This window comes from Fistularia commersonii, chromosome 28 (assembly GCF_037954325.1).
Source record: "Fistularia commersonii isolate RoL2024-O1a breed Wild chromosome 28, RoL_Fcom_v1.0, whole genome shotgun sequence".
Classification (NCBI taxonomy): Eukaryota; Metazoa; Chordata; class Actinopteri; order Syngnathiformes; family Fistulariidae; genus Fistularia; species Fistularia commersonii.
The window spans coordinates 7,096,561-7,108,261 of NC_141311.1; the positions used below are offsets into that span (position 1 = coordinate 7,096,561).

Genomic DNA, 11,701 nt, shown 5'->3' on the forward strand with positions numbered 1-11,701 from the left:
ATTTCTAAAATATCAGAAGATAAATGTAGAATATTACCTGAACGAATCACAACCAGACTACTCTATCAATAGGTATTATACTGTTGGTGCAATATTTGATCAGTACAATTGCAGATTCAACTGAAATGGGGGGTTGAAATGCATGAGTGGCAAATGACTGAGAATGCCAGAGATAATAGACAAGACTATCTTTTCCATCACTTTCTTTCCAAGGCTTTAGCAAATCAAAGACCCGCCATGTGTGATGTCCGCGCTCACCCTGCCTCTTTCAGCCTACCCACCCCCGACCCTGCCACTGCATTACCTTAACAATAACCACTGTTGTGTAAGGAGGCTGATCCTGTATCCTTTATACAACCGCTTGTTAAAGCCTCAGACTTACCAAGAGTTGTGTGAGTGTGTGGTGCCTTAATGGATCAAATCAGGTGCTAATCTGTGACAGCAGGTGATCCAAAGAAGCCAGTCGTGTATGTAAGATTTAAATGCTGACTGTGACCTCAGGTCCTATGCTTTCACAAAGGTCTCTGAAGGGACACACATTTTCTCATCCCACCAAAAGACAAGCTGGAAAAACCACAAACCACTGCAGTTAGTCTCTTTAGAATTACAGAGATGGTATAAACAAAGAAGCAACAATTGACACTAAGATCCAGGGGTCTGTCAAAATTGAGGAACTTTATTTCCACTGACAGAATGGAAGACCAGACCAGACCTCAAAATCCTTGAGGAATTTTTCAGCAAAGTTGAAATCACTTGCGTGACTTGTAACCAACAAATTCCCATCCATTTGTGTAATGTAGTACAATTTGAAGTAATTTATTATATTATTATATTATTCCTAAATTTAAAAAAAAAATATATATACACACACTCATGCATATATACACACACACACACACACACAAGCACACACACATGCCCACGCACACACACACTCACAAAATTGTGTCAATAAATTACTTTGCATTATATAAATAAATCAAAAATTCAAGTATTGTGCGGAAGTGTGACAAACAGGACAGAGTCTGAGGTAAATATTGCAGGTGGAGAGGCTTGCTTAAGGGTTCTGTAGACAAGAAAGGAGGAGGGCTCAGACGCCCTTTCCTCAAGCAGACCTCCTCCTCACTGGCATCCCCTTGTGGTTCCTGTAGAGTGTTGCGGCCCGAGACTCAAAGGCAGAGACCATCTGCTTCACCACGTCGTCGAAGAACATGATAGAGAGCTGAGAGTGCAGAAGAGACTTAAACTCAAATGAAACCTGTAGAGGAAATAGGACACCATTTTAGGATGCTCATTTTACTGGCTGCACGACTCTGAAACTTCACCTCGGACAGACCGTCACATAAGAATCCCCTTGATGAAATCTACCGCAGATAAGTCGAGCTTTATGAACTTGTTCAGGTTAAACTTGTCTCAGCAGCTCCTTAACAATGTTCTGTCACAACAGCTATTTGAAGCCACCGGCGTGCTATTCGGCTCTTAAGTTAGAACTTAATGAGATTTTACTCGGAACTTCCTCCCTGTCAGTAATCCATTTAGAGCTGAAAGGAAGACAAGGATTTTTTTCCCCTATGAGTTTCTTAACTTCATGAAATGACTCTCAGCGCACCTTTCCCTTTTCTGAATCATTCAAGTATAAACCCACTGTGCTAAAAAGAAAGTGTTTTTCTGAAAACAGTTTTGAACAACAAACAATGTTATGTTATGTTCTCATACATTTGGTTGAAAATATGAGTTGCAATGGAGAAGTATGTGGTTGCAGCGTCATTTCACATTCAAAAATTGCTGTTGCAAAACAGCAATCAAAACTTACATAAAAATCAACTTTACAGGAGTCGGGCAGGTCCAGGGGTCCAGGAGAGAACCTCCAAATAGTTTCAAGATGGCTGAAGAGGGATCCACCAGTACACAGAGCCTTTTACCAATGAAGAACAAATGACGAAGATCCACTATTCAGTCTATTTTCAATAATGGTTGAATTCAGGACAACTTAAAAATAAATAAATAAATAAAATTAAAAAAAAAAAAAAAAGAACCTCAAATACTTACCCTGACTTCGTTGTTTGGGATGAGAGTGACCTCTGAGGTGTAACGTTCAAGGATGGGGGCAAAACCTATTTCCAGCTCTGCCCGAATGTCACCACTTCGACTCTTCATCATGCTAGACTTCTTGCACCAGGGCACGAAGTGCTGGTACTGATCCACACGGGCCACCACCTTGTATATCTGCTCCGGAGAGTACCTGAGCACACATGTACCAATCAATGAATAAAACACTGCATGTAACGGGCATGTAAAAGATTACTAAATTGAAACATTAGACCTAAGATTTTTTTGTTTCAGCCATTTCCATTTGAAATAAGCTTTGAAACTTTACAGCAATAAACACTGCCTAAAGTTTACTTATATGGTGAAAAGTAACATCCAACTTACAATAGACAATTACTTTTATTTCAATCTGAACAAACACATATATTGTGTTAAATCTTCTGAGTTGACTTCTTCCCTGCTTGCCATATGTTAAATGGGGAAGACTCACCCCAGTGTCCGGCGCTCCGTGTACTCAATTCTGCGGTTGCTGATGGCGGCGGCCAGGTTTATGTAGCTGCGGCTGGATGTGCAGAACGGCGTGACGGGACTGAAGGGCACACTGGCCCTCCTCCCAGCCAGGGCCCCACAGGACCCCAAGCGTCTGTGAGAAGGAGATGCATAAATTCAACTGAAAGAAATGCTATTTTTTTAATCCACATATCCTGTGCAAAAGACATGTTTGATATAAATCTGCCCTGTGAAATCATTCCGGCTTCATGTCTCATGTTCCTAGCAATGATTTGATTCTGATGCCAGTGTCAGAGAAGTTCAGCATACTATCAGGATCTGCAGAAGAGCTTGAAATACACACAGCAGTGCAATTGGCCTTGAAATCTCTCACTGATTCCATATTCTAAAGGAAAAAGTTTCACGCTCCAACCAAGGGAATGCAACACTATTGAGTATCGGAAGGTACTGGGGAAAATAAGGAAAACCCCTCCTGGTGTAAGATTCAGTGTGTATGTGTGTGTGGGTGTGGGTGTAGGTGTGGGCAGTGGGGGAGGCCACTGACCATACTGTGGGTGGGCTGGTGGGCCAACCAGGGAAACAACGCAGTTTGAATAGCAGTGGGGGTCAAGCCCTATGTAAATAAGCGGTGGTGACTCAGTGAGGGGGTGGAAGAGGACCAGACACCAACAATTGAGTTCATGTTGTTAAATTGTCTGGAAGAGAAAGGGATTTCCTGGTTTATCCAAAGATCAATCAGTTTTCCTCAAAACTCCAGCGTTGCATTTCTGAATGTCATATACATTTTCAACCAAGGTAGTGTGGTGTGTCTTTTCGCAAATGTTTGCTTGAAACACAGAGCTGAAAACCTACAAAAGAACAGCCTGTAGAGTTATGTGCTCCCTGCACCTGTTTTAAATTAAAAGGTTTTAACAATACTGTCGATATGGTGAGTTCGGCAGTATTGGAGAACTGCAATATTCAAAAATCACTTCCGACGGTCAACATCGAGTCCAACGTCGATAGACAGCGGGTCACAGTCAAATGTGAAGGGTGAGGCGGTGTAGCTCCGCAGTAGCTCCGTGTGTTTCTGTGTTAACTGCCGAATGTCTAACCTGGATTTTTTTTCATAGACACAGCACTGACTTTCACAACACGTGATTTTTCGGTGAATAAATAACAGTACATAAAAGTACATAAAAAGATAAAATTGTATACTAAATATTAACTTCCCGGTTGAAATGTTGGGTTCTAAACCCAGTCTTCTGGATTTAACCCGAGTCGGTACCTCTTCCTTCCCCGGCCAGCCGTTCGGCTCCGAGGCCAAAGTCTCCTCCTGACTCACCTGACGCCTTCTCTCCTGAGGTCTCCTCCGGCGGCCCGGCAGCGGGTGACTCCCGGCGCCTCCAGCAGGCTCATGAGGAGCAGCGGGGTCTTCTTGCCCGCCATGACGACTTTAAAAACTAACGGCGGGGCCCCGGAAGTGAAGATGGGTGAATACCGGCGGCTTTGCTCTTCTCGCCGGTAAATCGCTTCGCTTGAGGGGAGAGGGAAAGAAAAAAAAAAAAAAAAAAAAAAAGGCATCCGTGACGTAATGACTTTCTGACCAATGAAAGCCAAGCCTCAATGACGTTCTCTGAGCAGTCAATTATGTGAAATCATAGCGGTTAAGTGTAGCTTTTCTTATTCTTTATTTTTCGGAGAATAATTTCCTTCAATTACTTGAATTACATTAAAATGAATTACAGGATTGAATGAACAGGATTTTATTTTTAGTTTCATTTCTACTAAATAGGTTTCCTTTAATCGCAATAATGTTTGACAGAGGGACAAACTTACCGTAATCTTCTTCATTTACTTCGCCTCTGGAGGTGCCATTCTTTTCTCTTTCTTTTCTTCTCCTTATTTTTCCTTTTTTCCATCTCATTTTCTAATCGATGTACTTCCCCAAGACATCAGAGCAAGAATTTTGTGTTCCACTGAATTTATTACTTTGAAATGATCGACTTACCCCTGACTCTAACAACATGGAAAGGTTAATTACTAATATGGTAAAGAAAGATGAATAGAATTATCAATATAAATAGAAAATAGCAATCAAACTATATCCAGTCAAAGCCACAAAATAATGAAGACAACATTAAGAGTTGGACACAGACTTAAAAAGAATGGATTCTTTTTTATAGTCCTCCTTAGATAAGAGTAAATCCAATTTCCTTGCCTCGTCCACCAAGTTTTCACTTTATCTCAGTAAGTTCCCTATTGCCTTTATATCAATGCAGGAACCTGGAGGTTTATTTATCCTGTATCCTTTTTAAAATTTAATTGAAAAGCGTAGGTGACTTAATTATTTGGGGTGTGGAATGACTCCACTGCCTTTCAGTCTCATCTACACGAAGCACAGTTCACCCTGGCAGTGATGTAATCCAAACTCTTGCTCGTATTGCTTGATATATTTATTATTATTATTGTTATTATTCATATGAGAATATTTTGTGCTCTTTTGCCCCATTGTTTTAAAACTTTTACTCTAAGTATTCAGCTCAATATCTGATGTTGTTTTGTCAGTTTCATGTGAACTGTTCCAGATTAAATGTTATACCAATCAGCCTTGTCATGTATCGTCTTACCTGTAAAACTAGAGATTCAGCAACTGCCAGATGATAGGCGGGTCACACCGATGTCACGACAACAAAACCAACACTGATGAATCATCTACAGTGAGAGCAGCAGAAAATTATTTAGGCCATTGTAAAAAAAAAATCGGTATATTTAACTGATTCACAGCAGACCACATATTTGCCAACAACTTAAAAAAGAAAGGAATGTACACTGTGTTTATTGCATTTAGAAAAAAGAAAAAGTCTTTCACTGGTGTAACTCCTGGATGACAGATTCATTTCTAAAAGTTAGCTATTGGAATGAGGATGTCGTTCCTTTCCTCTTGAAACAGCTGTTTTTTTTCCAGTTTTCAACAGAGGATACTCTGACCTGTAAAAGTCGGAACAGTTTAAGAGCAAAGGGCAGAGCGTACGGATCCATCCAGCATCTCCGGATCCATTCTGGGTCCACATTCCAGGAGTTTTGTGCGTTGGTTACCAGACATGATCTTTGCTTTCGCTCCAAGCAGAAGAGGCTCACGTGCTGAGAACTTCTCTAGATATCTTAGTGGTTAAATGTATTGTATTATAATACAACAAAACTCAACAACAACACGCTTCCATCAAGCCCTTTATTTTAGGATAAGTTACATAATATTTGATACTTAGAGACACCACAATCTGTACTCACAGAACCATGAACTTAAAGCCCTTTGGGTTGAGCAACAACAGCGACTCAAGCACGTGTCATCTTTACTCCACAAATCAAAGGTGACATTAATGTTTAAAAGAAATAAATCAGCGCAAGTCTAGTCTTAACACACCTGAGGCGGTTATTGTTCTTCGCTGACGAACACCAATTTGCTCATCCTCCTGATGTACTGCAAACCGTCGGGCTGCGTGATCTTCAGCTTGGTCAGGGGAGGCATGATCCCGCTGGTGAAGTACCTGAAGGCTGGGCAGGCCGAGCGTATGGCCTCGACAAACACCTTGGAGAGACACACGACGCACAAAGTGAAGTCTGGTAAGTCTGGTGTTCACCAACGGTCATGAATATTTCTGCAACAATTTTCTTTTCATTTGCAGAATTTTCAAATTCAGATTATTTCCGTTTGAAATATCAACATGCGCCACAATTAAAGAAAATTATGCATTCTAAATGTTTTTTGGTAAAAATAGAACATCTATATAAATGTGACTAAATACAATTTTGTAGCAGTTTAAATCCTTGTTGCTTGTCCATGAAAAGTCATTTATTTAGAAAGTTCATTGTTCATTCAGGCGTCTAATTTTAAAAAGAAGCGGAAAAAAAAACAAGAAAAGTCATGCATTCAAAGGCCTCAAGGGCATCATTTCCTGCAAGTTCTCCCACCATCTTTACACTAATAATAGTCTTTTTGTCCCAAATACTATGAGTTTGTAGTACAGCTGCCTTATAAGTATGAGGTCCAGATATATGACGTACTTCCACAATGTCTTCTGTGTCCTGGGCTGCGTTCTGGAAGACAGAGCCGCAGTGCTGCAGGTACTTTTCATACAGGCTGAGCGTGTGTGTGTCGACCTGCTGGAGGGACGTGTCCCCGAGATCCGCCTTCTTCAAGTTGGCCATGAAGTCCGTATTGACCGGGCCGCACTCGATCAGACTCACACTGCGGGAAGTATCCGGTCAGTTGACCCCCAAACACCAGCTCGTCTGATAATACCAGTTTTCATTTCCTTTTCAGGTTAAGACACAAGTACGGTCGTCACTCAGATTTTGCTGGCTCACATAACTGATCAGAGCCCGCGGTGGAGTATTTGTGGAGGATAACCCACAAACGGCGAAGCTATTTTCTGCAGCAGCAGTGCAACTTTTGCAGCAAAATTACCAGAAAAAGTTTAATAAGAATTATAACTGTCACATGATTTCTTTTACTGTGCCGGTATCAGATGCAAAAAGAATCAAGTTTCATCTTACTGGATGTCAAAGTGCTGCAGGAGCACAGCCAAACTCTCACATGCTCCCTCTATGGCAAATTTACTGGCACAGTAAATTTCGTTGAAGGGCAGGCCTGCGAGAAAACGTGACTGAGTATTTTGGAAACTTCACACACAAGAATAAGCGTTCACAGAATCCGCTCACATGATTTCCGAGGAGTCATTATCAAAATTGCGCGTGCAGAGCGTTTGCCCGGCTCACCGTGAAGTCCCCCGGTGCTTCCCGTGACCAGAATGTGGCCGCGACCCTGAGCCTTCATCTCAGGTAGGAAAGCCTTTATGGTCTGGATGGTACCGAGCAGGTTAACTTCCAGAGTCTGCTTCATCAGGTCCAGCGATTGTATCTCCAGTGGACCCATCAGACCCACACCAGCGTTACACACTAAGAAGCAAGAGGGAGGAAAATAAGAAACACACACATGCACGTGACAAAGCAACACAAACCACACTGGCATTACTACGTACCAAGAATATCCACTCGTTTCTCAACAATTTTGTCCTTTGCATCGAGGATGGACTGCTGGTTGGTGACGTCCATCTGAAGTACATCCAGCGTGTCCTTGTGAAGACCTTTCACACACTCCAAGAGACGTTCCTTCTTGCCCAGGTTTCTCATGGTTGCATAAACTGAATGTGGAAACACACATTTGAACATGTGACAGAGTACAGGAGTATTCGGATGGGTCAGTATAGGCAGTATGGGCAGGTTAGCTGCATATTGCGAAAACAAAATTTGATTTTTTTTTTGGGTATCCGCTACCTTTGTATGTTTTGTCCTGGTCCGAGGCTAACCGGACAGCCAGGCTCAGGCCGATGCCCGATGAGCAGCCTGTTATCAGCACCACCTTCTTGTCCATGGGATTCTGTTGCTCTGCTGGAGCGCAGCTAAGGCGAACTGAGGAAGACACCCTACCCTGAAACAAGCCGAAGGCTCAGATGAAGGGCATGGAAAATATCTGCCCATTGTTTTCCCTTCTTTTTTTCTTCCACAAGGCCAGTTAATCCTAAACATATTCCCGTTATCGGCCACCTGGAGCTCTCACAATTTTTTCTCATGTCCTTGTTGCAGTATTATTATTATTTTTTGTCCATCAGGACAACGCGACCTCTTGCAGGGCGGTAAATCACATGAATCTACCAGAGCATAAATAACTCTTTCTCGATGTACTGTAGTATAATTGAATTTTATACAGTAGTCATATAATTATATTAAAAATGACATTTATTGATGATAGAAAAACTTCTTAACCATTTTCACCTTCATTCATCCACATTCCTGAGCTTTAGGGATGTGGGCTGTGCTGATTTTCATCTTTGTTTACACATTCAATTCATTTATTCAAATTATTTGTTTTTTTGTTTGTTTGTTTTTGAGACCCTGGCAAGTACTCCTGTCAGAAGTTCCACCATTTCAAGCCACTCACACTGTTGCAGACTCCACATGCGTTCTCTTGAATGTAAATGCAATATTTCTTATCTGCGTTTCTGGTCAAAAAAATTAATATGATTAATAGTAAATAAATAAGTAAATAGATACATTGATACATTTTAAAATAAATGAATATAATAAAAATAGAAAATATTCACCGTGTTTTTCTTTTTTTCTGTGTTGCTTTACGAAATATCACAAATTAAAAAAAAAAAAAACCCTGCTGCAACGAAATGACTTTATTTTAATTTTGTGGTGTAACACACACACTGACTGGAGCTTCACCAAGGTGCCTTGATGCCCAGTACGACCTCCATCACCATGTGGTGGCAGCAAAGCACCAGGAAAATCCATGGGGGAAGGCCCGGTCTCCTGCGGACCACCAGGAGACAGGAAAGAGGAGAGGAGCCAGCAGCAGTCGGTTCGAGGCCTCGGGGAAGGAAATAGCTGCGATTTTGGATCGTAAAGTCTCTGACCTGCATTCCTCTTATAGACTTTCTTACAATGCAAGTCAAGATGAGGCATTCAAAGACGTGGTTTATGGCTTGGTCCCAGGACTTCACATGATTTTGGGAAAGCGACTTTGTATTTCTCTGTGCAACACTGACACTGAGTTGAAATCCTTCCGTGTGGATCTCCTATTCAGCACTTTGTTCACAAGCAGAGCAAAGCTAATGAAAGCTTGAAAGCTTTGAGGCCACCTTTAGATTTGAACCTGAAGTCAGGCCCGTGAAATCTGCAATACGTTTCAGGGTCTGGCATCCCTACTGCTGAGCTGAGAGCTGGAGTCTTGTCATCTGTCATCACGATTCTGTGTGTCTGAGAATTTTCCGAATATCAGTAAAACTAAAGTGCTTGTGGAAACAGCAAAAAAAAAAAAAAAACCATCATGCAAGTTCTTCGAGGAGAAAGCAAGATGTGGTGGAAAATAGTGGAATGTGTTTGTGGGTTTTCACTAGGTGGCGACAAATCCTCAGATAGCAGTCAATTCCCTGCAGAGGGCTGAATGCTGAATGTCTCTCCAACCCACAACTCGGCAACTTCAGCTTTTGGAGTGCAGTGTGCGTTCTTCATAAAACTCCTTATCATACGCCATGATGATACATTCATGGTGTGGCTGTGTTCCGATGAATCATAGTTACTTTATTTGAGTGGCGTGCAATGGGCATATGCCTCGTTCCATTTTAGTCTACAGCTCTAGCTCAAACACTGTTTGTGTTTACCTCGCTTCTTGGAGGCTCTCACATCTTCACGCAACATTTCAGCCGCCTGATTTGAAGGGCTTCTACTGTTCAAGCCGAGAAGGAATTTCCTGCCATTTTCTTGCGCTCGTCTCCTTGAGATGGCATCGGCTTGGCCGCTGTCCTGGAGTCAGTGGGCCAGAAAGCGCGGGGTCCTTGAACCTCTAAGATATTTACAACTCTCAAGCGCTTTGAAAAATGTTGACCTGTTTGGCCACTTCCACAGCTGAGTATTCTAAAAATATATTTATCATAAAAATATCTGCTTGAATACCCACATATAACGTAAAGGGTTAAAATTTCACTGTGATGATATTAATACTCATTCATTATCTATACTGCTTATCTTGCATTTGCACTCAGGGTCGCGGATGAGGCTTCCAGCTGGAGTTCACCTTGGACTGATCGCCAGTCAATCACACGATACTGATACCATGTTAATTTTAATCTTATACGTATGTTGCTTTTTTTTTAACTGTATTTTCTCATCACAACATTCTGTTTGTTTCCAGGGAAGCACACGGCCAGGCGAAAAAAAAAAACAGTTTCAACAAAGCCCAGACCTGAGGTCCCTGTAATAGTTTTCTCCGAATTGGCGGCGGTTTCATGTCACAGTCTACGATCCTTCCTCCACGGCGGTTAGGCAGCTTCCTGCAACACATGGCCGACACTCTCCCCTCGTGGTCCAGCAATAACAAAGGGGAGGTTGAGTGGAAGTGCACGGTGGTCTGGAAAAGCCTTTAAAACACCTCCTGGACAGTGAGGAGCGAGGTAAGAGCTCTCGGAGACCACACAGCTGTCCTGGGCGAACGTAAGGACTTTCTGTGTGATAGAGGCATTTAGAGAAGAAAAGGGTTTTTTTTGTTGTTTTTTTTTCTTATGGAAGCGGCTGAGGCTGCATACCGCGCTGCTGCTCAAGGTGGAGAATTAATGAAATGAGACAGTAATGGATTTGTGAGTGCGACGTCAGAGGGCCTCTGCCATCGCTTCAGGACAGGCAGCACAACGGGTTCCATGGTGTCTGGGCACTCATGTGCTCCCCCTGTGGAGGAGCGCCGGTCACACTGGTTTCCCCGTCCATCCCGGGCGCAGACACGCGCCGCCAGCACACGGCGCCGACACAATGCCCCACTCTGTGAGGCCTCGCTGTATCCTCGGATTTACTCGGCGGCGCTTGCCATGTGAGAGCGGCGCGCGGAAGTGAAACGGTTGCACACGTGTCGTGACGGATGTGGTCGCAGCTGAAATTTCACCTGGGCGGCAAAGAGACTTCAGCTCGCATTGTTTCATGCCAGCGACTTACTGGAACATGATATGACCGGTCGCCGGCGTTTCACTGAGGCTGACACGATAAAGCACAGAGCGAGGACTCAAGAAGCCGGACGTCTGTTATTCATACGATCAGCTGATCATTAGAGATGATCTCAGTCAATTAGACCTCGTCTGGAGACAAAGTCTTCCTCTATGCGAAGAGGATGCTGACGGAACTGATGAGGACAATCTTAAAATAACACAGACATTGGACAAATCCTAGGAAATAACCGGATTCAGGATTAACAGTATATGAAAATATTAAATGGTCTTATGATAGCGTTCATCCATTCGCACACACACACATATGGACACCAATGGCGGCAGAGCTGCCATGCAAGGCTCTTGCAAAACTAAGGGGCAACTTGGGGCTCAGTGTCTCCCCTAATGACGCCTCGCCATGCAGACAGGAGGAGCTGGCAATCGAAACCCCAGCGTTCCGATAGAAGGGACGCCAGCTCTACCAACAAGGCCTCCCAAAATTACGCAACGCTTTACCCAGCAGGTAGAAATGCAAGACAGTCATTTTGCCCGGCTGGTTTTTCTCTCTCCCCTGCCAACTCTGATACGTAAGCCATTCTTATCTGAAAGGATAATTAATCGAG

At 42.9% G+C, this 11,701-nt stretch overlaps 2 protein-coding genes across 4 annotated transcripts; both read right to left on the reverse strand.

Annotated features, from left to right (window-relative positions):
- Positions 1 to 650: 650 nt before the first annotated feature.
- Positions 651 to 4,076, reverse strand: LOC147217383 (coenzyme Q-binding protein COQ10 homolog, mitochondrial). The gene is made up of 5 exons (XM_086175739.1): positions 3,884 to 4,076; positions 2,540 to 2,692; positions 2,050 to 2,242; positions 1,814 to 1,915; positions 651 to 1,258 (listed from the first exon to the last, which is right to left on the reverse strand). The coding sequence occupies exons 1-5, from the start codon at positions 3,985 to 3,987 to the stop codon at positions 1,106 to 1,108; spliced, it is 705 nt and encodes a 234-aa protein (XP_086031865.1). The 5' UTR covers positions 3,988 to 4,076; the 3' UTR covers positions 651 to 1,105.
- A 1,895-nt stretch (positions 4,077 to 5,971) lies between these two features.
- On the reverse strand, positions 5,972 to 7,972 carry hsd17b1 (hydroxysteroid (17-beta) dehydrogenase 1). Of its 3 annotated transcripts, none has more exons than XM_086175963.1 (6): positions 7,876 to 7,972; positions 7,581 to 7,742; positions 7,318 to 7,497; positions 7,096 to 7,189; positions 6,604 to 6,787; positions 5,972 to 6,127 (listed from the first exon to the last, which is right to left on the reverse strand). In XM_086175963.1, exons 1-6 carry the CDS (start codon positions 7,970 to 7,972, stop codon positions 5,972 to 5,974), a joined length of 873 nt encoding a protein of 290 aa, XP_086032089.1. The 3 variants fall into 3 exon arrangements, with proteins under 3 accessions (XP_086032089.1, XP_086032088.1, XP_086032087.1); XM_086175962.1 differs by having other exon boundaries at positions 7,096 to 7,205; positions 7,298 to 7,497; XM_086175961.1 differs by having other exon boundaries at positions 7,261 to 7,497.
- Positions 7,973 to 11,701: the final 3,729 nt, after the last annotated feature.

Bases quoted from the DNA above. Each gene is read 5' to 3' on its own strand.
- hsd17b1 (XM_086175961.1), bottom strand. From the start codon at position 7,972: ATGGACAAGAAGGTGGTGCTGATAACAGGCTGCTCATCGGGCATCGGC. The intron at 7,743-7,875 runs GTAGCGGATACC...TTCCACATTCAG, and splicing joins CCAGGACAAAACATACAAAG to TTTATGCAACCATGAGAAAC. The intron at 6,788-7,095 runs GTAAGATGAAAC...TACTTCCCGCAG, and splicing joins CTGCAGCACTTTGACATCCA to TGTGAGTCTGATCGAGTGCG.
- LOC147217383 (XM_086175739.1), bottom strand. From the start codon at position 3,987: ATGGCGGGCAAGAAGACCCCGCTGCTCCTCATGAGCCTGCTGGAGGCG. The intron at 2,693-3,883 runs GTGAGTCAGGAG...TCCTTCTCACAG, and splicing joins CTCAGGAGAGAAGGCGTCAG to ACGCTTGGGGTCCTGTGGGG. The intron at 2,243-2,539 runs GTGAGTCTTCCC...ATGTGTGCTCAG, and splicing joins ACGGAGCGCCGGACACTGGG to GTACTCTCCGGAGCAGATAT.